The sequence below is a fragment of the Gobio gobio genome (genome assembly GCF_949357685.1).
Source record: "Gobio gobio genome assembly, chromosome: 17".
In the NCBI taxonomy this organism is placed as follows: domain Eukaryota; kingdom Metazoa; phylum Chordata; class Actinopteri; order Cypriniformes; family Gobionidae; genus Gobio; species Gobio gobio.
The window spans coordinates 31,403,603-31,429,997 of record NC_137110.1 but is presented as its reverse complement, the minus strand read 5'-3'; the positions used below and the strand labels follow the sequence as shown (position 1 = coordinate 31,429,997).

The 26,395-nt window shown below is 39.1% G+C and overlaps 1 protein-coding gene across 2 annotated transcripts in view; it reads left to right on the top strand.

The window, feature by feature from the left end:
• LOC307140903 (centrosomal protein of 95 kDa-like) overlaps positions 1–26,395 on the top strand; it is a 194,869-nt gene that overhangs the window by 26,116 nt on the left and 142,358 nt on the right. For both annotated transcript variants that reach the window (XM_079840692.1, XM_079840693.1), the window contains 2 exons: positions 10,489–10,607; positions 21,352–21,554. In XM_079840692.1, coding sequence (XP_079696818.1) covers positions 10,489–10,607; positions 21,352–21,554 — 322 coding nt within the window. The remainder of the gene's footprint in view (positions 1–10,488; positions 10,608–21,351; positions 21,555–26,395) is intronic.

Genomic DNA, 26,395 nt, shown 5'->3' with positions numbered 1-26,395 from the left:
TACTGCTAAAATCGTGTCCAGGGCTTTATTAAAATTCTTTTCTTTTGTGGGGCTACCAAAAGTCGTTCAAAGTGATCAAGGGACAAATTTTACTTCACGTGTCTTTTCCCAAGTCCTAAAGTCGCTCCAAATTAAGCACTGCATTTCTAGCGTGTTCCATCCAGAGAGTCAAGGTGCCCTCGAGCGTTACCATCAGACACTAAAATCGATGCTGCGTGCATATTGTCTGGAGGTGGGTACAGACTGGGAAGTTGCGGTTCCTTGGATGCTTATGGCCTCTAGAGAAGTTGTACAAGAGTCCATTGGTTTCAGCCCTGCAGAGCTAGTGTTTGCTCACGATGTTCGCACGCCTTTGAGCATCGTTAAAGATCAGTGGTTGAGCAAACCTACTTCTCATAGCGCATTAAAGTTTCTAAGCGCTGTTCGTACCCGACTGCACAGAGCTTGTGATCTCGCTAGAGCAAATTTAGAAAAGACCCAATCTAGCATGAAAACCTGGTATGATCGAAAAGCAAGAGCCCGTTCGTTTAAGCCTGGAGACCAAGTGTTCGTTCTTTTACCCGTGCCTGGGTCTGTATTTCAAGCACGATTCAGTGGGCCATATACTGTTGAAAAGAAGATATCTGATCTGAATTATGTCATTTTAACCCCAGATAGGCGACGGCATTTTCGCGTCTGTCATGTACACATGCTCAAACCCTATTATAGGCGTGAAAATGTTAAACCTGACCTGTATAATTTTAACCTACCCGGTTCTGGCGAGTCCTCCGTGTTGCTCTCTTCACTGGTAGAGGATGATGACGCGGTGACTACTCCGTCGTGATGCGTGATTGAAGGTCGACTCAACTCTGCTATGCTGGCAGTCATTGCAAACTGTTTGCCACATTTAGCTCCCCCTCAAACGGCTGACATATTGTCTGTAATGGATGATTTCCCTGAGTTATTTGGAGATGTTCCGACGGTAACTACAGTCCTGGAACATGACATAGACGTAGGTGATAAAGGCCTGATTAAACAGCACCCATATAGGGTAAATCCAGAAAAGCAAGCTATCTTGAAACGGGAGGTTGATTACATGATCCTGAATAATATTGCTGAGCCTAGCTCTAGCCCTTGGAGCTCCCCGTGCCTTTTAGTTGACAAACCTGATGGCACTTACAGGTTTTGTACAGACTACAGGCGTGTCAATGCCATCACTCTGCCAGACTGTTATCCATTACCACGGATGGATGACTGTGTGGACCGTGTTGGCTCGGCCATGTTTGTCACTAAAATCGACCTCCTAAAAGGTTACTGTCAAGTGCCCCTTACACCAAGAGCAAAACAAATATCAGCTTTTGTGACACCAGACGCATTTATGCATTATAAAGTTATGGCTTTCGGAATGCGGAACGCACCTGCCACATTCCAGCGTTTAGTAAATATCGTTTTAGCTGGAATGTCGAATTGCGAGGCGTATTTGGACGACATAGTCCTATATAGTACACACTGGTCCGAACACCTAAAACAACTTCGAGAGGTTTTCCGTAGGCTGTCCAAAGCAAATCTCACAATTAATCTAGCAAAATGTGAGTTTTGAAAAGCTACTGTCACTTACTTGGGGCAGATAGTTGGCAGAGGACATATTTTACCAGTAATGGCTAAGGTGGCTGCTATTCAAGAATTTCCCGTGCCTTGTGATCGGCGTGCGCTACGCCGATTCTTAGGAATGGTAGGCTACTATCGCAGTTTTTGTAAAAACTTCTCGACTGTGGTTTGTCCCCTCACCAACCTATTGAGCCCCAAAACTAAATTTGACTGGACGGAGTCCTGTAATAGAGCGTTTGAAAATGTCAAAGCTCTCTTGCTGACTGTGCTGGACCATAATAAACCATTTGAGCTTGCTGTGGATGCCAGCAACATAGGCGCCGGTGCCGTACTTTTACAATCAGGTGCAGACAACGTAAACCATCCCGTGGGTTTCTTCTCTAAGAAATTTAGTTCTGCCCAGCAAAAGTACTCCACTATCGAGCAAGAGACTTTGGCTTTAGTACTGGCTATCCAGCACTTCAAAGTATATTTAGGTTCTTCGGTAGATCCAGTTAAAGTCTATACTGATCATGACCCACTCAAATTCCTCAGTCGCATGTACAATTCAAATCGTAGGTTAATGTGCTGGAGTCTACTGCTTCAACCGTTTAACCTCCAAATTGTGCATGTCCCGGGAAAAGACAATATTATCGCAGATGCGTTGTCGGAAAAAAAAAAAAACATGTTTTGTTTATTATTAAAAATAATAGTAAATAAACTTACATGTGTCCTTATTAATTGAAAATGCCCTATACATCTAGGTTATAGTTAATAATAATGAAATGAAGAAAAACTATCTATTATTTCTCTTCAGATTTATTTTGATTTATTGGGCTAACTAATCAAATGTAATGATCATCTGTAGCTGGAACTCTACTGTCTGGGTTATCTCGAATAGTGAGCTGAACACAGACTTTGTGAGAGTAAAGAAAATGAGTGCTTATGTTCAATGTATGGCGACAAGTCACCATTTTGGGGTGGGGGTGTTACGTCCCTCAGCTCTGGTGTTTGTTGCTACACGTGTTTTCTTAATTACAGATGAGCCAAACCTGAGCGATGCCTACTGGCGCTATAAGGGTGCTTTCACACTTGGTTCGATTGCCTGGACCGAAACCGAGTTCGATTGCCCCCGCTGGACTGTGTTCATATTATATTATTTGGATCCGAACCGGGGTGCGTTTGCGTCATCAAAGCAGCAGCTGTTTACCCGGTTGCTTAGTAACGACAGCGAGCGTGAAGGCGGCAAAATGCATAGCGTTGCTCACCTCACTTTTATATTTTTGTTTTTTAACCGTTGGTTTTGTTTCTAAAGCTTCAATACGTAATGGCACTTGCGTCTATATGCCGCAAATGTACTGCAATTCTCTAAAGAATGCTGAAGACGAGCAGAAATGAGGTTTACAGCTCTCTGCTTGCATAGTCAGTCATGCTCGTCAGGAAAATGAGTGAAACACACACAAACACACATTTTTATCAAATCATACGTCATTAATATTGGTTCACTTCCGTGATTTAGTACGATTGCGTTCACATCAGCAGCGAACTGTACCGGAGTTCACATGAACCGTACCCCAGACCACCCTTTTTAAGCAGACTCTGGTACAGTTTGCGGGTGCGCACCCGAGTTCGGAAGACCGTGTTCACATCATCCAAACGTACCGAACTCTGACGTCAATCGAACCCGGGTGTGCACCAAAACTGCTAGTGTGAAAGCACCCTAAAAGGCTTCTCGGTCCACTCCTGAGCGCGCACACAGAGACTGAGCACAGAGACGGTGCAGAGCCGAGCTTGCTGTCCTTTGAGTGACTGCCGTCTAGTCGTCCACCCGGCAGTAGAAAACGTTCCGCTTTTGTGTTTTTTTTTTTATCTTAGTGTTAACCCACCTATCATTTGATGCCCATTCTGTTAAATAAACCTACCCCTTGACTTTGAAACGAGCTGATCTGTGTGCGTCTCTCCTTTATGTTAAGGGTGGTGTCCGACCGCCCGTAACAGCGCTTAAAAAACGTTAGCTGATATCTTCGAAACCGCTAGTCTGATCGAGACGAAACCAGCGCCAGAAAATCGTAAACATAGGTTCATAGCTATATTTATTAGCCCAAATGTCAAAATATGGATAGTAAGGGGTAGTAAAATCCAATCAAAGTCAAGTGTCTGTCATTTTTTTTACATGTTTTTTCATATAAATGTCTATAACTCCAAAACGAAATGAGATATTTTCACCAAAATTGACACACACGTGTATGGGCTCACTCCGATGACACATAAAAAAAATTGTAGGATTGTGCCTCTTGGTGGCGCTATAATAGAACAAAACATGACATTGGCACTATACAACTCCTCAATGTTTTAATGTGGTGTTTTAACGGTTTTGCTTCAAATGTCTTTACTCATTTTTTCAGTTGGTCTGCTGCTATCTTCCTTGTTTGGTTCTGTTGCGCTTGGCCCCGTTAATGGCGTTTGCAGCTATATTTATTATTATTATTATTGGTGCTCAATTATTAATAATGCATCTTATTATAAATGTGAGAGAATTTTTGCTTAAAGAGCACCTATCATGGCATTTAAAATGTTCCAAATATTGTTTTAGAAATCCCCAACAACAGTTTTGCATGCATGCAATGACAAAAAAGACTTAAGTTTTCTTATAATATGCATTTATTTTTACCTGTTTTGACAGCGATTCTCAAATGATTCACTTTTCAAAACCCCGCCTTTACGTGACGCTAATCTGCAGTGATTGGTCCGATGACCCAGTCAGTTGAGATTGGTATAGTCTGTGCAGATATTTTCGGAAACGGAACGCCCATCAAAGTCTTATAGTGACAGTAATTTGTTAATATGTGTCAGGAGTTATGAATATGAAAACCGCGTAGTGCGGTACATGATAAAGTTATTGTCTCCCAAAAAAACATTTTGAGCAAAAAGCTGAGAAAATCGTGCTTTTGTCAAAGACTACATCTGATCGGATCAAAACATATATCGAGTCCATCAACACCCCCAAATATTGCACAGTCCTATAACTCCTCCTGGGTCGACATTTCATTCAGTAATATTAGGCCTAAGGTGCTGTATGTATGTTTTTGACTCTTACTAAAGCATAAAAATACAGTAATATGTTCGCAGCAGATATTTAGGAAACGTGCTGAGTTCACATACTCGTTTCTCTAAAAAACAATGCTACAGCCAGTTATTTTACTTTGAAATGTGCGTTCTGTGTCGGACTGTCTGTTTTTTTTTTGCCCTGTGTGATACCGCATGTTGCCAATTTACTCAATAGTATTTTGACACCACAGGCTGCCAGTTGGCGGTGAACACAGCGTATTACAGTCAACAACTGGGTCAGAGATCGCAGATTCTACCCGACCTGAAAAGCCTCAGAACCCATCTCTATGAATGGGAGCATATTCAAACGAGATATCTCATCAAAAATCCATAAATCAACTCCCCTCGCCTACCATTGTCATTTGCACTCGTTTCTGATGCGTGTCCTCAAACTGGCAACCCGTGTGAGTGTCTAGTCTGAGAAGGGTGTGGGGGAAACAACTCTCTCCAATATTTTTAATTAGGACTGCAGTACCCATTTCAACCGCTAGCTGTCAATCCTACATACTGCACCTTTAACCCCCTTGAGTCGACGGTCGCGCCTGCGCAATCGGCTCTCTTTTTTTCTTATCAGTGCCCAAGAGACTTAAATAACTGTCTTTTTTTTTTTTTTTTTATCATTCAGGCAAGTGTTATACATCATTATAATCTGTTAAGTTTCAATTTTTTTTGTGTACAGTGTAACAACAATGAGTTTCGGGGAATAATTAATTCAAATGGTGTAAATATTCATGAGTCTATGAATATGATTTGCTTGTTGTACAGACAATATTAACTTATAACGGAACCTTTAATCATGTAAAAGTAACCTTCATCCAAATTGATTTCTTCATCAATTATCAATCTTACAAACCTTAAGAAACATTAATCTGCTTGATCAGGACAAATAATATTTCTTATGTTTGTACAATTTGTATTACTGAAGTAGTAATACAAGAAAATCAAGCTTAAATGGGTAGCTAAAATCTTACGTCTCATTGACTTCGATATTTGTGAGCAAAACAATACGTATTCAATTCAATGCAATTATTGGGTTTTAATAAAACAACTACAGTATACAAAGCTACGAGTCACACGGGGTAAATATGCATATATATGTAGGAGAAAACAAACAATATGGTACAAACAAGGAAAAATCAAACTTAACGAATAATATAAAGGAGGAGAGAATGATGAAAGAGAGAGTTAACGAGGGAGAGAGAGAGAAAGAGAAAGAGAGAGAGACAGCTTCACAGCCCTTTCAGAGACCTCAAGAATTTAACAGTCCCGTGAACAGGAATAATTCAGACAACCTTTTACATGCAGTTTGATTGTGAAATAAAATACTTGCATTACTATGGCTTCTCGTGTCTGAGTTCGAATCGTTCGGTAAGGATCTTCGGGTCCCAGGAGAATTTCTCTGAAGCTCAGGAAAGTCGTTAGAGAGGGCTGCCGGTCTCTCTCTCCGTGGCGGGGATGCCTTCTCTCAGGGTGGCGAAGGCCAGTTACTGGCATACAGAGTTTGATTTACATACAGTAAACATCCTAGTTATTCTAATACATTGTTTAAAGACAATAAATCAACCAAATATATATATTTAAACGTTATGGTTCAAATAACGCGACACAAACAGTCCCGTGTCTTGTTCTATGTGTGTGCGCGCCCATTCGCACAAAGGGTGTGTGTGTGGGTATAAAGTCACATGAATGTTTCGGGGCTATAAAATTCAACACTCTCCAGTCTTCTTTGCGAGGCATTGTGGCTCCTTGGGTTGTTAATTAACTTAGATAGCCACACCAACACAAAGGCCCTTTGTTTACGTATGATCTGATTAGACAAGTCACGAGCTGACTGTGAGGAGTTCAAGCTTTAGTCCATCCGGCCAGATGGCTCGATGCCATTGCCCTTATCGTTACAACAGTCACAATAAAAACAAAATGTTTTGCTTTTTGCAAAATAAAGAAAACAAACATGATGCGCGATCTGCAGCCTCTCTCTCAAAGTTAATTCAGATAGTCTTCAGAAAAGGAACTCTAGCTTAGTGAATACTTGTCTCACAAAAATGAGACGTATGTCTAAAGAAACGCTGAAATGTCAGGTTTTAAACAATGTCAATCAAATCGAAAACAAATATTCTGTGTTTATGTAATCTTTTTGAAAAGCGATAGATGTCAGTCACCCGTGAGCCTCTTCATTTTCCACTAATGCGACCATGCCCACGGATCGTGCGCTTTTTCAGATTCAAATACTGACGATCTCCGCATCAGTGTCTTCACTTTTATCTTTTTACACATTCTTTTCCCACATATAATTGAATGAGGAAAGGAAAAACAAAAAAAACCCCAGCAACAACAGACTAGCATGTTGACTATTTGAACATAACTTATGCTCTCCTTTCTTTCTGGCCAGCAAATTTCTCAATGACTCTCTGATTAAAGTCAGTCATCTCAGTAGTGTCATGACGTTTGCATTGTTCAGTTAGATATTTGAGGTCTCTCACCCCCGTTGTTGTCCACAAAACTTCAGTACCGACACTTTGAAATAAAAGACAGGGAAAGCAATAGGAGGATCTTTGTTGACATCTTTGTACGCATGCGCGAGTGGTTGTGTGGCAACAAAACAAACAGTATGGCGGGCTGTAAAGACGCGACGAGCACTTTCAAGAGAGTTAGCGGGCGAAATCCACAATATATAAGCACTTTAACATCTGAAGACCGGAGGAGGTTTGGAGAGAAGCTCAAAATTTGTATTGGTGACAAAACTGAAGTTATTCAAAGCCCATATGAGATCTGGGATGACAAAAAACGTTGGTCCGACTCGCCCGTGTCTTGGCCACCAATCTGCTGGGGAGACATTTATTCTTATTTAATAGAAACCCCTGGACCCTTCACTCATGAAAGATTAAAGGCTTTCAAAAGTCTGGAGGCCTATGATTATTTTGTTTCTCGCAAAGTTGGGCCGATCTTTTCTGCCAAACAGAAAGCAGTGATCGTGCTAAAAGCAGAGGATAGACCTGGCCAAGCAGAGTCACAGCGTGATTCGCATCTCACGTGGGAGATCGCCAAAGAGAACGGCGAAATAATCATTGCTCACCGCGACTGCAAAGCCGGGGAAGTCTTCATTGATCAGTGTTCTTATTTACTTAGCAAACGGCCAGTAGGCGACTACAGACATTCCTCCAGGGTTGGTGACATCACCAGCCCCAATATTTACATAAACCCCTCTTCCGAGAATATTAAATAAGGGGGAGTGAGGCCATTTTGTATCGCTGCGCTGTTGTGGTATAGTTAGGCTGGAGTGGTGTTGCTGCAATGCCGATGAAACTGTTATTTTCATCCGGATTGCAGGTGTGGGGTACCGTAAAACTTCAAATAATAGCCGAGTCCCAAATAGACGCCTGTCTCTTTTAAACGCCTGGTGTGACGACAGGTTTGGGTAAATAAAGGCCGGTCTCAAATAGACGCCGGGTCTGTTTTTTAGTATCGGGCTGTATTTGATCTTCTCAAACCCGTCAGATCGTCTGTTCTAGGTTTTGATTAAATTTCACGTGACAGACGGAACCGTTCATGAACGACTCATCACTATGGCAACATAACAAAGAGGTTAACGAACTTTCAGTCTTCAGTTTTTCTTAATTCTCTCAATACCACCATGGAGAAAAGTATAGTTTGACATTTAAGCTGACAGTTGTCAAATTTCAAGCGTGGGTAAAGCTGGATACGGAGCGGCTGAAACATTCCTTTAATGCTTGCGCGCAGACGTGCGCGTGTGTTTGTGTGCAAGGGAGAAGGAGGAGATATATTTCATTAACTTCGGGATGTTATCCTTAGGTATGTGGCCTGACAGTAGCTTCTGATGGAAGCGAGGACCACATTATCCATTGTTTCAAAGAGGGAGAGCCGTGCGCATCTGGGCGGGATCTGTTAGTGCGAGCAAGGCAGGCAGAATTAACGGAGGCTGGAGAGGGAGAAGTGGAGGAGGAATTTGCCCATGATCTTGAATCAAGAATCGCAGGGATGATGATAGTGATGAATAGAGTAATTTTCTATCACTTGATTGCAGTTGTTTTACAGGGTAGCCTTCATTCTTTCTTGTTGATGTGTTTCGGGCAACAAGTCCATACGCTCAATGGATTTTAGCGGTAACTTATATTGTTCTACTTCTGCCCATTGCTGTCACATCGTTTCGTTTTTTGTGCTGCCAATAATCTAAGACATTTCTTACATTAAATGATTTGTTAAACACATTCGAATTAATTATAAATAAAACGTAATATAATGTGGTAACCTCCTACCGTCATGCTTGAACATCTCAACACTAAATTAAAGGCCTGTCTCTTATAGACGCCTGTTTCAAATACAAGCCGGTGCAGTTCGGCGATTTGGGTAAATAGAAGCCCGGACTATTATTTGAAGTTTTACGGTACTTGCTTTGTTCAGCCTTCCTAGGAACGGGGGTGCGTTGCAGAGCGTTTAACATACAGCATGTTATATGCATGTGTGTTTGAGACAGAGGGGAACAGGTCGCAGATATATACTGCCCATCATAAATCACGAGACAGACAGGGGTCGGAGGTGAAGACTGGAAAATGTGACATAATGGACAATATTCGTCTGTATTTGCAATTCATGAGCAACGGTTCAGCTGAGGGAGACAAACACTGCCAGTGTGAATCATGCACGACGGGCACGCGGCTCCCGCTGCACATTTCACGGAGGAAAACTTTCACAATCTTCGCGAGTTCAATGCAGGATTCGCACAACGGCTTGTCCTGAAAGCTGGATTTACAAACAGAAGCTGTTTACGGGTCACAACCTGTAAGTCTGATTTATTTTTCATCAATGTGTTTTCCTGTAATAGGTTAATTGTACGTTGTAGCAAGGAAGTAAACAGATGACAACGCTGTTCTGCAAACCAGTCTGTTAAACGCTCATTCATACTTAACTTTATCCGACGAACACCTAACGTTAAAAACACCTAATGTTAAAATCTCAACAGTGAACTTGGCATTAGTGTAAATTATTCTTTGATTAGAGCTTTTATGTATTGTTTATCTATAGGCATGCTAAACATGGTTCTGTGTGTGATTTGGCTACTAGTAAAGCCAATGTTTAGTGTTCGTTTTGGGTTAATAGTTCTTGCGACAGATATTTGGCTATAATCGTTCTAAAAATACAAAAGTAACAGTGCCATTCAGTAGCGATCACTATAGATCCGCAGTCTTTACACTTGAGGACTGAACAGGTTCTGCTCGATCATCTTCACTAAAATGTTCTGGGTCTGATTCAGGCTCAGATTGGTATGGTTTTATAGACGCCATTGTTTCTAATACTACCCAAAGCACAGTCTACCGGTAAAGGTAAGGGGCGTGACGTTTCCGACAAACGTGCACTGCGGTTAGCGAATCACAACACACTGGGCCAGCTAACCAATCTGAGCCCATTGCGTATTTTTGAGGGACTGGCTTCATAGAACCCGGAAACCATCAGACCGTTTTGCAAGGAGGGACAGAGCAGTGTAGAATAAAGGTCAAATATATGAAAAATAATGCAATTTTTAAAAAAACGAAGCATGAACACATGTTACAGTGCACCCCACAAACACAATCAAGCCTTCAAAAGAATGTTTTACCACCCCTTTAATATGTTTATAAGCAACTGAAAAAAACACAACTGTAAGAGCATGTCAACTTCTAAAGGGCCCCAAAACAGCTCAGATTCTTAGGGGTTATTGTTGATGATCACGTTAATTTACATATGCAATGCATGTGCTTGCATATGATACGCTTGTTTCTGCTTCTTTGACCCGACCCCTCGATCTCTTTCTGTCTGCAGATCTGCACTCCAGTCCAGTGAACATTCCTTCCATTCCTGGAATGGGGATGAGTTCAAGTCAGCCTCAGAGCTCATCCGACTGAGGGATTCTGCCTGCATGTTCACGGCCAAACAAGAAGGTGCCTATCAGCATTAATCCTTGCATTCCAGTAACCAAGTTTTCATTCCTTACACATTATACATGATGTTTTCATGTTTTTCTCTCGGTGGAACACAATATATACGAATTACGTTGAATTACAATATAGGGGAGGGTTCTTCAACTCCAATCCTGGAAGGCTAGAGTTTAACTCTAAGGCCGTGGTTTCTGTATTGATTCTATATAAAAATGTTGATACAATGTAAAGTATTTGCTCTGGCTCTGGCTTTTGTTTTAAATTATTTTGTTCCGTTATTATGCTTGTTGTTGTCATCTGTTGACATTGTACAAGCAGAATGTGGCAGTTGGTCTGTGTTGTATTTGTCCTGCGCTTTCTCCACTGTGATTGGATGGCTGGGTAAAAAGTGACAATGAAGAGCTCTGCAACTCTTGACGACCAGTAAAAAATGCAGAGCACTTGAGAGTGAAATAGACACTCAGCGCCTCGTTACGCTCATGCCGTTCTAAAAATGCGGTGCTCCCATTGAAAACAATTGGAAAAATACGCCAGCCGCGTGAAATAAAAGCTTTGGTGGACACACAGCCTCCCTAACACACAGGAGCAAGCTAAGGTCAGGGCTTAATTTTCAGTGGCCTGACCAGTACTGGCGCCACACAAATGTATAATTTGGTCACAGGAATACATTACACTTTACTATATATATTCACATAAAGAACAGTCACAACAGAACTGACACAATATTACAGCTTTTTATTTGTATTTTTAATAACATAAATGCAGCCTTGGTGAGCAGAAGAGACTTCTGTAAAAACATTAAAAATCGTACCGTTCTCAAACTTTTGACCGGTAGTGTGTTTTTATATTAATCCTGGTGGGATTGAGCTATGAGGAAGTGCAAGTTTATTAATACTTTGTTCAATTTGAGTAATTTGCTTTGCAAGTAATTTTGTGATTCTGCATTTCCTTTTGTAAGTTTTTTTTATTGCGTGATATAGGTCTTAAAATTTAATTCATAATGGTCTTAAAAAGTCTTAAATTTGACTTTGTGAAACCTGCAGATACCCTGTCGTGTGGTTTTTACATTCAAAAACATCATAATGAATAAGAATAGGCTATTTTCTGCCATGGTTTTGAGCCTCTCTCAAGACACGGTCGGTTTTGATGGGCGTGCCGCACTGAAGACTTGGAAGTAAATGCCCACAGCTAGGATTGGATTAGATTTGCATATTTAATGAGCTTCTGCTCCCCCTGTCAGTGACAGCTTGTGGCAAATGGCAACCGGAATGAATCGCCCAGCCCACAGCCAAGGCTCGCAAAATGTCTTTATCAAACAAACACAATGATTCATCTCTCATCCACCCACGATTGATTGGAATTTTATTAAAGGTACTTGGCCCGCCTGATCTATGAATATAACTGCGAACTGTACACACACACACACTGGCGTGTACACCCTTCAAATATAAAGTCGAGTTAACAACGCACATCAACACCGTAATGAACCAAGAACACCACAAATAAAGTATTCTCCAGCCTGTGACAGCGTGCTTCAGTCAGAGATGTACACATAATCAATACTATCTGTAACAATGCAATACTATCGCATATAAATGACATGTTTTACTCTAGTGTGTTGCTTCATTCGTTCATGTAATCTCATCCTCTCTGCAAATCCAGTCTCGTTTAAAAACGAATCCGTGTTTAAACGAACATACGTGCAATGTCTTTCCCACGTGAGCTGGATATTCATTAAAAATAAAGTTCATCCATGCATAATATTGTAATCCGAAAAGCTTATGTGGTATGTTTATTGCTTAGAAATTCGATGCTGATTAGCTCTATGCTGCTCTTAGCTGTCATGTTAGTGGCACGAGTCGGTGGCCGGGGCTACAGAATCAGGCGTTGTTGTTCTTCTGTTGAGTCGGTGCTTCACTACACTCTTACGTAATAGCCTGCACATTCTGAGATCGATCGTTTACTGGGCCTGGTGTCAATAAAAGCTTTTCTTTGACTAAGAAGGAAGTTTTCAGCTCTGAAACTTACAGGATATTCATATATTACCATGACCTTTTATATATCAAAAGCTCAAGGAAAAGTTGCTTTCTCAATTCATCACCCCTTAACGCCGGCTTCACACCGCACGTGGAAGCAGTGCATTGGCAGGGCAGGAGCAGTGCATGTGTAGTGCGCCCTTTGTGCATTCACACTGGCAGCGTTTGTCGCGCAGCACAGCTGAACCGCAGCTCGTGTATTATTGCAAATACAGACGAATATTGTCCATTATGTCACATTTTCCGGTCTTCTCCTCCGACCCCTGTCTGTCTCGTGCTTTTATTTATGATGGGCAGCATATATCTGCTGGGCAGCATATATCTGCTGCAAATGCGACCGTGTTCCCCTCTGTCTCATACACACATGCATATAACATGTTGTATATGAGTAGTTCACATGATAAATGTAACTGTAAGAGTGGACTCCTGTAGATGGTTCAATCTACAGGGTTGCCATTAGACTAAAAAACGTTATCAGAAAGATGGAAGAAAACTGTACATTTCTTGTCTATTTCCACCCACTGCAACTCATACCAACGACGGAGATAAGCGCAGTTACAATAGCAAAATATGTGGGAGAGCGTTGCTATAATATGACTATATTGTATTGCAATAGGGAGCACTTCAAAGTCAATACTAAATCAAAACTAGTTAGCACAGTATTTGTAATAGAAAGGATTTAATGACAAAATCTGGTTATGGTTACACTTAAAATAGTTTCAAAATGGATGAATGAGATGATAAACTTATACCATTAATCGTACACAGCATGAATACAATGTTACCTGAGAGAGAGAAAGAGAGAGAGAGAGGGGGGGAGAGAGAGTGGGGGAGAGAGAAGAAGAGAGCAAAGACAAGAAGCCCAGATGACTTCAAGAGCCATAGGAAAAGAGAGAGCGAGACACAGTTCCAATCTTCTTTTATATATTCCTTGACCATGTGACTGAAACCAAATGTATTCTTTTAAACTGACCAATCAGACCAAAACTCACACATAACATTCAAACTGACCAATCAGACCAAATTTCCCCAACAGTAAAAGGTGTGGCACCCCCTGCGGCCTACAGGCCTGCCTTTTGCCTTCCAGGTGTTGACAACAGTAAAGCAAATTTCTTTGTTGGATTTCAAATATCAAATATCTTTGATTATTTTCAATCCTTTCAGTCCCCCCTTGGCACATTTGGCCACATTCATAAAATGTCCAGAGGTGACACAGTCAACAAAGACATGCTTTCCGTTGTGTAGATGTCATCTTCAGACTTGTCGTCCAGGCATGTTGGAAAAACAGTCTGTCAGTCCTTACAGCCCTGCTTGAGAACTTCATCAAATGGTGTGGTGCAATCTCTTTGATCAATGATATGCAAAACGTCCATTGAATACCTCACACCTCAAGAACAGTCACTGAAGATGAGAACAAACGCTTGTCTCTCTTTCTGAGGCAGAACACAGGAGGTGAATTCGAGCAGCAGGAATCTGTAACAAATAGCCCAACAAACAGCAAAATAGCATACACTTTTGTCATTTGTCATTTGGTCATTGGCATTTGTCATTGGTCAGAAGTTTGATATGGTCAGATTAAAATATTCTCTGGCAATAAGCCTTTAAATCGATGTACTTAATAAAGTGGTCAAGGTTTAGAATAAAAAGAAGATCCCACAAGCTCTTACATTATTTCTAGAAACATTTAAATAATCTGCATCATAACAAAACAACAATCACATTGTTGGGTTTACACCCCTCTTTCATTAAGAGTATCAGCAAAATATTGTGTAACCAAATACAGAAATTCAATTGAATTAATGTCCAAAACCATTGTTACATTGTAAAATGGACAAAATACAAAGACTCAGAACTCAAAATCAAAATCAACAAAATTCAAAATCAAATGCATTTTTACAATATTTACAAATTTTTACAATTTTTAAATATTTTTCACTAGGTAAGGATGAGAAATACCCTTTTGATATTTAAATTGGTGAGACAAATAATACCTGATTTAGTAAATCAAAAGAAAGAAACAAAACAAACAATAACTTGAAGAAATTCACAGTAGTAATACAGTCTAGATGTAAAGACATTTTGTGAGGCAGATGGAGATTTGACTTTGTGTGAAAATCAAATTTATGTGATTGAATTTAGCTGTGGCTATGTGTAAATCATGTCCAAACACTGGTGAGGAGGTTTACAATTGTGATGCAAATTTAGCCCTGTTGTAAAACAGGCAGCCAGTATGTGAATGTGAGTATGAGATGTGACCTGGCTCAAAATTCCTCTCACACCAATGTTTTTGTTAAGGAGCATGATAAAATGCAAAGTTTGGAGTTCTTGAATCCTGCGCTGTGATGAAAACATTCTCATGGTTAATGCAATTGTAATTCACACTGTAGCCACATGGCAATTATATGCTCCTGTACTTGGTTTAACTGCAGCTATATCGGGAATAGCAGAGTTTCCAATTCGGAGACTAACAAATTCAACATAGACACACATGCAACTTGAAATTGCTGTACAATTCCAGTATTAAAGTTATTCCAATTTACACAAGATACATGGCCTAGAATGCACAGCATCTACAGCCTTTATCCTAAGTGTTTCATCACTTACAGTAAAGCAATCCTGTGTTTTAAAGAATAAACTTGACTAGTCTATGTGTATCTTGTAACACAAACAACCATACTGTGTAATCAATGCGCACAATGTGTTATACAATTACAAATTCGAAAATAAAAACAGGATCATTGCAATCTGAATGTTTTACTATTAAACTCCTTGCTAAGAGGCTGCTAACCCGCTCGCAAGTGAAGTTAATAGCTGAAGGCCTTGCATGAACACTGCAGTTAGCTCACTGAGAGTCTTACCTGCAAATGAGCGCTGATCTTTTCCCTTAGAAAGTAATTTCCTATTTTTCAGAAAATACGGAGGAGGCCGACCTCGACCCAGCGACCAGCATTTCAAATCGCCATGCCCTATTTTCTGACAGGATCTGCAAAACCTGTTCTCTTGGTCATGGGGTTGCTTGCTAGGTTCTGCTGGAGTATGAGGATAATGACCTTCTAATGCTTGCAAACCATGCGTTCTGGTACACGACACTGCGCTATTCCGTTGCTGCACCCGCTTAAGAACTGAAATAGGCACACTTTCTTGGGCATTTTCTGAACTAAACGTTTCAGATTCATTAGAGCAAGTCACCTCATCTATGAAGTGAACATGCTTTTTAATCCCATCGCTGTTAAGCATTATGGGAGACATGCGCTTTTTAGCATTTAGCTTAGCCTTGAGATCTGCAATGGTTTCTTTGTGCTTTTTACACTTTTCAGTCAGGACTAACTGCTCAGCTAGTAAGTTATCTAGCTGCGTTTGAAGATCTTGAATCTTTGCCTCAGACTTTTTTGCTTCTTCATTTTTAGAATCCACTTCTTTACATTTCGCATCTATACTTGAAAATAGATGTGTTGTCACATCACGTAGCCTTTTACAACTTATGAAGTTTAACGCCTCAATTATTTCACCATGTTTTGATTTCTTTTGATGTCTGCCATTTAATTCCCAATATCTGAACACTTCATCATCTGAACTTTTAATTCCAATATACTCTTTCTTGAGTTTGGACAAGGTAGGCTCAACTTTTTCACTCCATAAAGCAAACAATATGTCACTAGAAATTTTCCCTTCCATCCCGAGGAGATTATCTGAGTATTCACTGATTGTACAGTAATGGGACTATTGAAGCTATTTAAAACCTTCTAAATTCTGTTTCATGCAATTCCTTCAACCATTAAACAATGAAAACAGACTTACCCATTTCTTGGTCAGAAGGTTAGCTTTAATCCATTCACAAGATCAACTGTGAAAAAATGTCCTCATTCTTACACAGATCAAAGTAAATTTCAGACAATTCACTGCAAGGGATCCCGGGTTTCGGCACCATCTGTAAGAGTGGACTCCTGTAGATGGTTCAATCTACAGGGTTGCCATTAGACTAAAAAACGTTATCAGAAAGATGGAAGAAAACTGTACATTTCTTGTCCATTTCCACCCACTGCAACTCATACCAACGACGGAGATAAGCGCAGTTACAATAGCAAAATATGTGGGAGAGCGTTGCTATAATATGACTATATTGTATTGCAATAGGGAGCACTTCAAAGTCAATACTAAATCAAAACTATTTAGCACAGTATTTGTAATAAAAAGGATTTAATGACAAAATCTGGTTATGGTTACACTTAAAATAGTTTCAAAATGGATGAATGAGATGATAAACTTATATCATTAAAAGAGAGAGAGCCTAGTTTCCAATCTTCTTTTATATATTCCTTGACCATGTGACTGAAACCAAATGTATTCTTTTAAACTGACCAATCAGACAAAACTCACACATAACATTCAAATTGACCAATCAGACCAAACTTCCCCAACAGTAAAAGGTGTGGCACCCCCTGCGGCCTACAGGCCTGCCTTTTGTTTTCCAGGTCCTTCAGATAAGCAAATGTGTTGACAATAGTAAAGCAAATTTCTTTGTTGGATTTCAAGTATCAAATATCAAATATCTTTGATTATTTTCAATCCTTTCATAACATTAAAGTGAAGATATGCTTATAGTTTTAATAATTTAAACAGGCTTTTGAAGTTTGGGCAAAAACTTCTGGCAGTGTTGTGTTTTCGTGTATTTTATTTTATTTTTTCACAGCGCTGGATGTCATATGGTGATCATGAAACACACAGAACACTTCACTACATGATTTCATGGTGAAATGTGTTATTTTCCATGTAAATCAGGTCAGTTTTGATCAAGAACAATCCACTGTGCCTTTAATTCAGCGTGAGCAGCGCGGCAAAAATAGACTCGGCGCCGAGACGATCGCCGCCTCTGCGTACAGTGTGAATGCTCTAATCTGTTAACATGGCGCCGAAAAAATATGCGCTGCTTACGCCCTGTAAAACGCGTGCAGTGTGAAACCGGCCTGAGACGGCAGAAAGCGCATCCTGTTTTCTTTATTTTACAAAAGCAAAACGTTTTGTTGTTATTGTAAGTTTACACAAATAAAAGTAGTTCCAGTTTTGAATGATTCATTACTCTTATCTGCATGAAACAAGAGTATTTTAAGTTGTTTCCGCTGTTATCAGGAAAAAATGCAATTAATCTTGCCGGCGCCTCCATGTCATGCAGTAAGTGCACTATACTTCAGCTTCCACACTCTGCATAAACACATGGATATGCACCTAATAATAGCACACATATATCTAGGTTAATGTTAGAGTAGAATGTAAAGCTGCTACTACTTACCCTTTTCAAATGATAAGCCATATGTGACCCTGGACCACAAAGCCAATCATAAGTCACACAGGTATATTTGTGGCAATAGCCAACAATACATTGTATGGGTCAAAATTACAGATTTTTCTTTTATGGCAAAAATCATTAGAGATACATACATTACATATTTCATGAAAATATTATGTAAATGTCCTACCATAAATATGTCAATTTTATTATTAATAGTAATATGCATAAGGACTTCATTTGGAAAACTTTAAAGGCGATTTTCTCAATGTTTAGATTTTTTTTGCACCCTCAGATTCCAGATTTTCATATAGTAGTATCTCGTCCAAATATTGTCCTATCCTAACAAACCATACATCAATGGAAAGCTTATTTATTAATTAATTAATTTAATCTTATTTATTATGACTGGTTTTGTGTTCCAGGGTCACATACTGTATTTGAGGTAGATAGATGATGGGCGAACGTTAGAATTTCCTGCCCTACATACTGTAATTACTACAAGAACCCACTGTTAACGTTGTCTATCACAGACTGCATGACTTCGCCATATCCTGTGAGTTGGTTTTGTTTTTTGTTTTTTTATCTGCGGCTAACCGACTAATACAATTTTGGTCGAAGTTAAGTTGAAACCCAACAATACTTAAATTTTAAAAAGTGTAATTCAGCATTTTCTCAAAAAAAAAAAAAAAAGTTGAGTCATCACTGGCTCACAATGAATCTTGGGATAGGCTACTAGGATCCACTCGTTCTATTATTTGTGGCCCTGCAAATGAAGGGGGCCTTTGTAGGCAGTATTCGAAGGAGCCTTCAAAATGCCACAGTCTTTTTCGCACCAATTGACGTCACTTAGTCAGTTGCATCACTGCAGTTGCGCGCACATTGTGGTGACAGAAAAACAGTGGTAACAAGTGAAGGAAAATGGACAAGAACCCGGGTACGTTCTGCTCCTGTCTGTGGTTAGTCGCATGATTGTCTGCTATAAATATAATGTAATATGCTTGGAATAATAAAAATACATTTTATTTAATAATTATTTCATTTAGATCTCCTGTTAAAAAAAATAGAAAGATATAGATTCAAGACCGAAAACCATTTGAACTATAATGCATTTGATCTCAAAATGATGGATGTCATTTAAAAAATGTGGAAATTAGTGGAAATAAGTTAATACAGCCTCTTATTTACAACTACAGCTAAACATGCTGCTTGGTTATTTTAATGTATATAATTGCTGACTTAATAACAGCCCATTTCAAATGTTTAAATGCTTTTCTTCTCTAACTCTGAATGGTGATGAAATAATAAAAATGTAAATAATAAAAGGCTTTAAAATGCATCCAAAGAACAGTCAAGCGCAACCATGCGTTGTTCCGCAGTGGTCAAAAAGGAATAAAACAGTGAATTTTGAAGTGGTCTCTTGAAATCTCAGAGATGTGGATTCGGGCAGCAATTAAATTACCACACGACTTTGGTGTTAGTCAAAAAACAGTAGGTAATTCGGCCAGGGATTTTTACATGGGTGGTGGGAGAAAAACACTGACATTCTGGATTTGGATGACAATAAACACGAAATCTGAGGTCTGGTGATAAGAGACTTTTATCTGTCCCCAGATCATGATTAAAGCATAGAGGAGACCGAGCCTTTGCTATTGGAACAGCCTTCCGATTTACATCAGATTGGCAGTCTTTAACTGTTTTTAAATCTTCTCTTAAAGCGATAGTTCACCCAAAAATGAAAATTCTGTCATTTGATTTACCCTCAAGTTGTTCCAAACCTGTATGAATTTCTTTGTTCTGCTGAACACAAAAGAAGATATTTGGAATATGTTTGTAACAAAGCAGATAGAGCAACCATTGACAACCATATGTCATAAATGTTTGGCTTCTGCTCTTGTCTCTTTAACTTATGTTTTGTGCAGCACTTTGGTCAGCCATGTTTGCTGTTTTTAAATGTGCTATATAAATGAAAACAAACTTGAAACTTGAATAAAATTACTAGCCCCTGTAAATGTTGAAAATACCTTACAACCACATGAGAAACAATTACCGAATGGGGCTTTTTATTTATTTATTTATTTTATTAAATTTTTTATAAATCCTGTCTGAATCTTCCATTCCTGTGTTTCTCACACAACCACATTAAAACTTTCAGGGCAAATTACCTACTGTTTTTCAGCAGACTTTCAGGTCCTCTGAGAAATCTAATCTCGTGTGAATGTGCCTTAATGTTCAAAAACATTATTATTCTCTCACTGTACATTATTGCAGTACCTTTATTTCCAGTTTGTCTGAAACACTGGGTGTGCCTCAGTCAGCTAATATATTTAAATAACGTTTGTTTTTTCGAAACATCTATCAATGTCATGATGCGTATTGAGTTGAATCATTTGAGGGTTTTCTTTTTTTGTGTGTATGTGCTTTAGAACTTCCTTAAGGGAACATAGTGAGCTCCCTGGTTTTCATGGTCCATTGTAGGATTTCTTTTGGCAGCAAAGGTTTTTCAGTGGACTGGAAGGATTTTGCCATTGAGATGGCCCTTAAAATGGCCAAATCTCTGATCAGTGCCCTGACTACTGAACTAGGGAGCTGATTGAGACACACCCGCTATGATTTCTACAAAGCCCCACCTTCCAAAAAGCCCAGAGTGATCTGATTGACCAGCTGAACTAGTGCGTTGTGATTGGCTGTGTTTTGTAATTGTATCTTACCATAATTATGAGCTTCAGCTTCCAAGACTTCTAAAGCAGTTGCTTTTTAGGCAGGTTTGGGGCAGTGTTCTCTATTAAATATTCCCTTTATTAGAATAATTCCCTTTGTGCGAGACTAAAAGATTTGTAACTCTGCACACAGATATATTACACACTAAAGGAAAAGGAAAACATCAAAAAGCATCATATGACCCCTTTATAAAATGCAGTTCAGGATCACTTTTAATACTTACACCAGAAATCCTGCAGGTCATACAGACTTTGTTCTCCAACCTCCAGCCTGTTACGTGATTGTCACTTTCTGCTGAAATACAAGTGTGTCAAATGCATTGCCGCTCCACCTCTGTGTGCAGTGTGAATGCTGTCTTGGCACTGTGCATGGTTTGGGCAGTGAAAAAAAAAAAAAAAAAAAGTATGTACAGCATGAACTGCAGACGGATCATGTGTAAAACAGGTGTTAGGAAAACAATATGGCTTAATCCATAGAAAAACAATCGGGTCCTTTGTGCTTTAGTGATAATCAAACAATATACGAAGAAGCCTTTTATGAAGAATACTTAATTACTGTACAGTACTGCCAATCACATCATATTTCTATAAAGGAGGAGAGAAATCCGTTACTCATAACATCCTTATTTCTCTGATTTCATTTGCGTTTCAGCATTTTTTCCAGAAATGGATGTTGAGCTAACACTATGCAACCTTTTCTAATGTAGTGTTGGCTGCTGTCCTTCCTCAATTGGAGACCTCAGAGGATGCGGTGAGCACACAGACCAGCCTCCTGAAAGAGTCTCTCTGGCCCACCATTCCTCTCCAGCCTCCCTACCAGACCACCACCCAGAGACCCCCTCCCTCCACTGACATGGCCCCGTTTTCTGTAGACCAGACCATACAGCAACCAGAAAACTCATGTCACAAGGTAAAAATTAATTCAGCACTAGATTTCATGCAGATCTACTGCGTCATATTGTATTCATTATAGTAAATGACAGTGATGAGCAAAAGCTAAATGATTGATAAATGTTGAATTTTATTTTATTTATTTTTTCAATTGAAGAATTTATGTGGGTTTATTGGCAGGTGTTTGTGATTAAGCATGCACACCAATACGCTGATAACTCTCTCAAAAATTAACTAACCCATTGTACTGGTTTACATGCAAACCAGTAAAAACAGGCAAAGCATGTAAACCACATTTACAAGACAAAAAAATCAGGTTATTCCTCGTAGTTATGTCAGAATGTAAACATTTGTGTATCTGCGTCTAATTATTTAATTTGCTATGCGAGTTGTGATTTGTTAAAGCATTAACTAGATAAAAAAAAGTTCAAGACAAACTTTGAAGTTTGGAAGCCAGACCACAAAGTTTGAAAAAGTTTCAAAAGCTTGAAATTAGAAGTTTTGAAAGATAGATAGATCCAATGCAGTTAATTCTCGTGTGTCAATGTTTATATGAAAATAAAAGCCTAAATTCAATCTGTTCATCATATAAAGTGATTGAGCCTCTTCAGAAAATTTGTACTAAACCAATTGTTTATAGATTCACTTTACAATCCCTTTATGAACTTTTTGAAGCAACAAAGTGGTAGTGACAAAGTGAGCGTTGTGATGCGCATGGTTTTGGTTTCCTTGCCACTGTCGCCTCTGGCTTGGCTTGTTCAGTTGGGGACAATACATTTTTCAACTAAATATCCAAATAAATCTAATTATTAAACTAAATTAACCATATAAACTAAATTACTGATCTAAAGCCCACATTGTCACTGTATAATAATTGAAATGAACTGATGACATCACCGTTTTCTCCGGAACGGCTATACGGCTGAATAAAACTGCTGCATCATTTTCCTGTTTAAAGGTCCTGTTCTTCGTGATCCCATTTTTCAAACTTTAGTTAGTGTGTAATGTTGCTGTTAGAGCATAAATAATACCTGTAAAATTATGAAGCTCAAAGTTCAATGCCAAGCGAGATATTTTATTTAACAGAAGTTCCCTTTCAAAGCCCACAGCGAACGGCCGGTTAGGACTACATCTCTGTACATCCTGCTTTAATTACGTCAGTAGAACAGTTTGTTGACTAACCTCCGCCCACAAGAATACGCGAAAAAGGGGGCGTGGTCTTGTTGCTCCCTCGTGGAGAAGAGGAAGCGTTCGGTTGCGTTTGTCGACATGTTGTTCAGACGCTGTTATTTTCATCCCGGAGTCAAATCACCTTTGTTTGGCCTTCAGGGGCTGTAGTTTGAGCGCGTTCATCTCCCCGTTATGGTAAGAGGCGTGACCTTTCCGGTAACGTGCGCTCTGCGTGCCCTAAGCTGCTGTCGAATCACAACACGGGAACCGCTGGCACAATCAGAACTCGTTACGTATTTCTGAAGGAGGGACTTCATAGAACGAGGAAATTCTCAGGCCGTTTTGAGGACAGTGAAAACAGCAGTATACAGATAAGTAAATTGTGTGAAAAATACTGTGTTTTTTTACACATGAAACATGAACACATGTTATATTGCACACTGTAAACACAATCAAAGCTTCAAAAAAACACGAAAAACGGGACCTTTAACACTGTGAAGCTGCTTTGAAACAATCTGCATTGTTAAAAGCGCTATATAAATAAAGTTGACTTGACTTCACGTGAGCCCCACGACGCGTGCGCAGGAGCTGCACTGTATTAACAACGTAAACGGCGTAGTTAATACAGTGCAGCTCCCACGAAAAATAGGCAATGTTAGTTGTGGAAGAAAAGGGAATGGTAAAAATGGCAATTGAGATTATGGGAGCATAAATCCTGAAAAAGATATCTGGGCCCGTATGTATAAAACTTCTCAGAAATGCTCTTAAGAATAGTCTTAAGCTTTGACTTAAGTCTCAAAAAAAATCTTAGTAAAAAGTAGGACTTGTCTAAGAGTAGGAAACCTTTATAAAGAAGCTAAAAGCAACTTTCAGTAAGTCTAAGACTGATTCTTAAGTGTTAACTGAGGTGGCACTTAAGTTTTGAAAACTAAGGACTACAATGTCAATGCAAAATATCCGCCCTCAAACACTGAATCAGCCAATAGTGAATCGCAAGGGTGAAGTCACAGCAGCATGACACCAATCATTTTATGTAATTATATTATAAGCAAGACACAAATTTTTTGAAAAAAATTGCTTTGTGCAAAATTATCATGAATTAATATTGAGGCTGTGGGATCCTTTTCTATTGACATATGTCTCCTCATTTACAGTTGGAGCTATAATGTGAACACAAGTTCCATCAACGGTTCCAACAGCTCTAGGGAAGCCTGAAATTCTCATAAAAGTGTCTTGCTTTTGCCGTATGATTTGAATGTTAGTTGGGAAGTCAATGAACTGCCATACAGTAGTGGCCCAAAGTGATCTTCACCCTTTATTCAAATATTATTAAAAATGTGTTAAAGATTTTGTAAGAATGTTGCGTAGTTGTGATTGGAGTCAATTGTATTATTTGTGGTAACACAATGAAACAGGCCAATTTTCCAGGCTGTCATACAAAGAATTAATAAACACATGCAAAAACAAGAGAGGACCAATGAAATATTAATAACTGATTATGTTGCAGTCAATGTACTGTATGCCTTTTTTCCTTTGAGCTTTTTAGTTTTTCTAAAACATAGCTGTAGTTTGCCTTTTTTGCCAAATTATTTTGTCAGATAAATACCTTCACTAAGTTTAGTGTTTTGTTCTTCCTTCATATTTTAAAATATTTAAAACATATAAGTATAAAGATAGGCAGCGGCTATTTGCACTGTGCAAATAGTGTGATATATTTTATTTACACCATGTAAAAGTAGCATTTCTTTGCAATATGTGTAAACGGTAATTAGATGCTATTTATACTTTTATTTTGGCAGATACATACTATTTGCACCTCAGTATTGTTGTACATTAACAGGATAAAATAATAACAGTGTAAATGATTATATTTATAATTTTTTTAAATGGATGGATCATTTTTTGAATCCACTTTTTGAACACTTCTTAATGGGACAATAACCTAAACCTACCCCTAACCCTACCCAATAAATACTTATTATTATTATTATTATTATTATTATTATTAATAAACATTTCGTTAGGCACTTTATTTCCACTTTTAGAACATTGTCTTAATTTTTATTGAAAGTAAATGCCATTCCGATGTAATAAGTCATGGGAAAAGGGTTAAGAGCGAGGTCCGCAAAAGACAGATTTGAACCCGGGTCGATCGCATCAAAACCTAGTTTCATGAAACCTTACACTCTACTGACTACGCCACTGAATGCATTGAAGTCCTGTTTAACACTGTGAAGCTGCTTTGAAACAATCTGCATTGTTAAAAGCGCTATATAAATAAAGTTGACTTGACTTGACTACTGACTATGCCACTGAATGCATTGAAGACAGCAGGGAGTCTTTTTTTAATCTTGTGTGGCCCAAGGCATTGTTGGCTGGAGCTAGTGCAAATAGTGCTTGCCAACATAGACACTCCGATAAAGGCATTGTCCTCATAGTTTGATGATTTAAGCAAACTTGTTGGGTCTTTTTTTTTTTTTTTTTTTGCTCATTTTTGGCCACTACTGTGTGTTTGGTGTACTCACTGGTCAGTGCCACAAGGGTGCTATTTAAGACCCTGTTTACTGTGTGCTTACCTACTGCTAGGGTCGAAGTCATCACCACTGCACTGCTGCTTTTCCTGTCCCCAAAATATGTAATTATTACTTTCAGTTCTGCAGTTAGAGCATTCATTTGTAGAATTTGAAGTTATTAAATTTCTTACTAGGTCAGTTACAAAAAGAATCTTGACGATCAAGCTTTTATAATTTTATCAACTCCGTCATCATTTAACTTCAATACATTACTATATTTTCTTTGGAAGGTGTGTCTCCTGCTCTCTCTGCCATCTTGTTACTCCTGACTAGGTTAGGATACCACTTCAGGGCTCGCAAAATCACCCACCTGACATCCCGGGGCTAATGTGTTTTCTAGTCGGGCTACCAAAATGTATCACTGCACTGCCCGACGGGCTATCTTAGTTAGTGAAATAAAATTCCTTTCTTGATGTCCATTGTTCACTCTCTTGACTTGTTATTTGAAGCAACAATATGATTGCAGAAATTTTGATCAGGCTGATTTGACCGCAGTGAAGTTTAGCTGATCGGATTCACATCGCGCGCGGAGGTAGCGCAGAAGCTGTGTGTATGGAGAGCGGGCCAGAGCTGCATGCTCCCATTGTGCTTTTCACATTGGCAGCGTTTTTCACATGCAGCTGAACTGCTGCGCTTGTGTAGCTACTATACATACGAGTGTCGTCCATTCTGTCACCCTTTCCGCTGTTCTCCTCCTAACCCCGTCTGCCTCGAGATTTGATTTATGATGGGCAGCATATATCTGCTGAGAACGCGACCGTGTTCCCCTCTGTCCCAAACACATATGCATATGACATGCTGTAAGTTATATAGGTAGTGTACATGATACAAGTAACCTTAAAGTTAAGATATGTCTCTAGTTTTAATCATTTAAACGCCTCTGCGTACGGTGTACATGCTCTAATCTGTTATCATTATATAAATATATATGTATACCATATATGTACAGGGAGTGCAGAATTATTAGGCACGTTGATTTTCTGATCATATTTTTTTTCCAGGCACATTTGACCAATTCCAAACCACAGTAATCCTAATAACTACTATTGATTTTAGTATTTAATAATGTATAAGTGATATATAATTGTTCATGAAGGCTGGAAATGAAAATCACCTT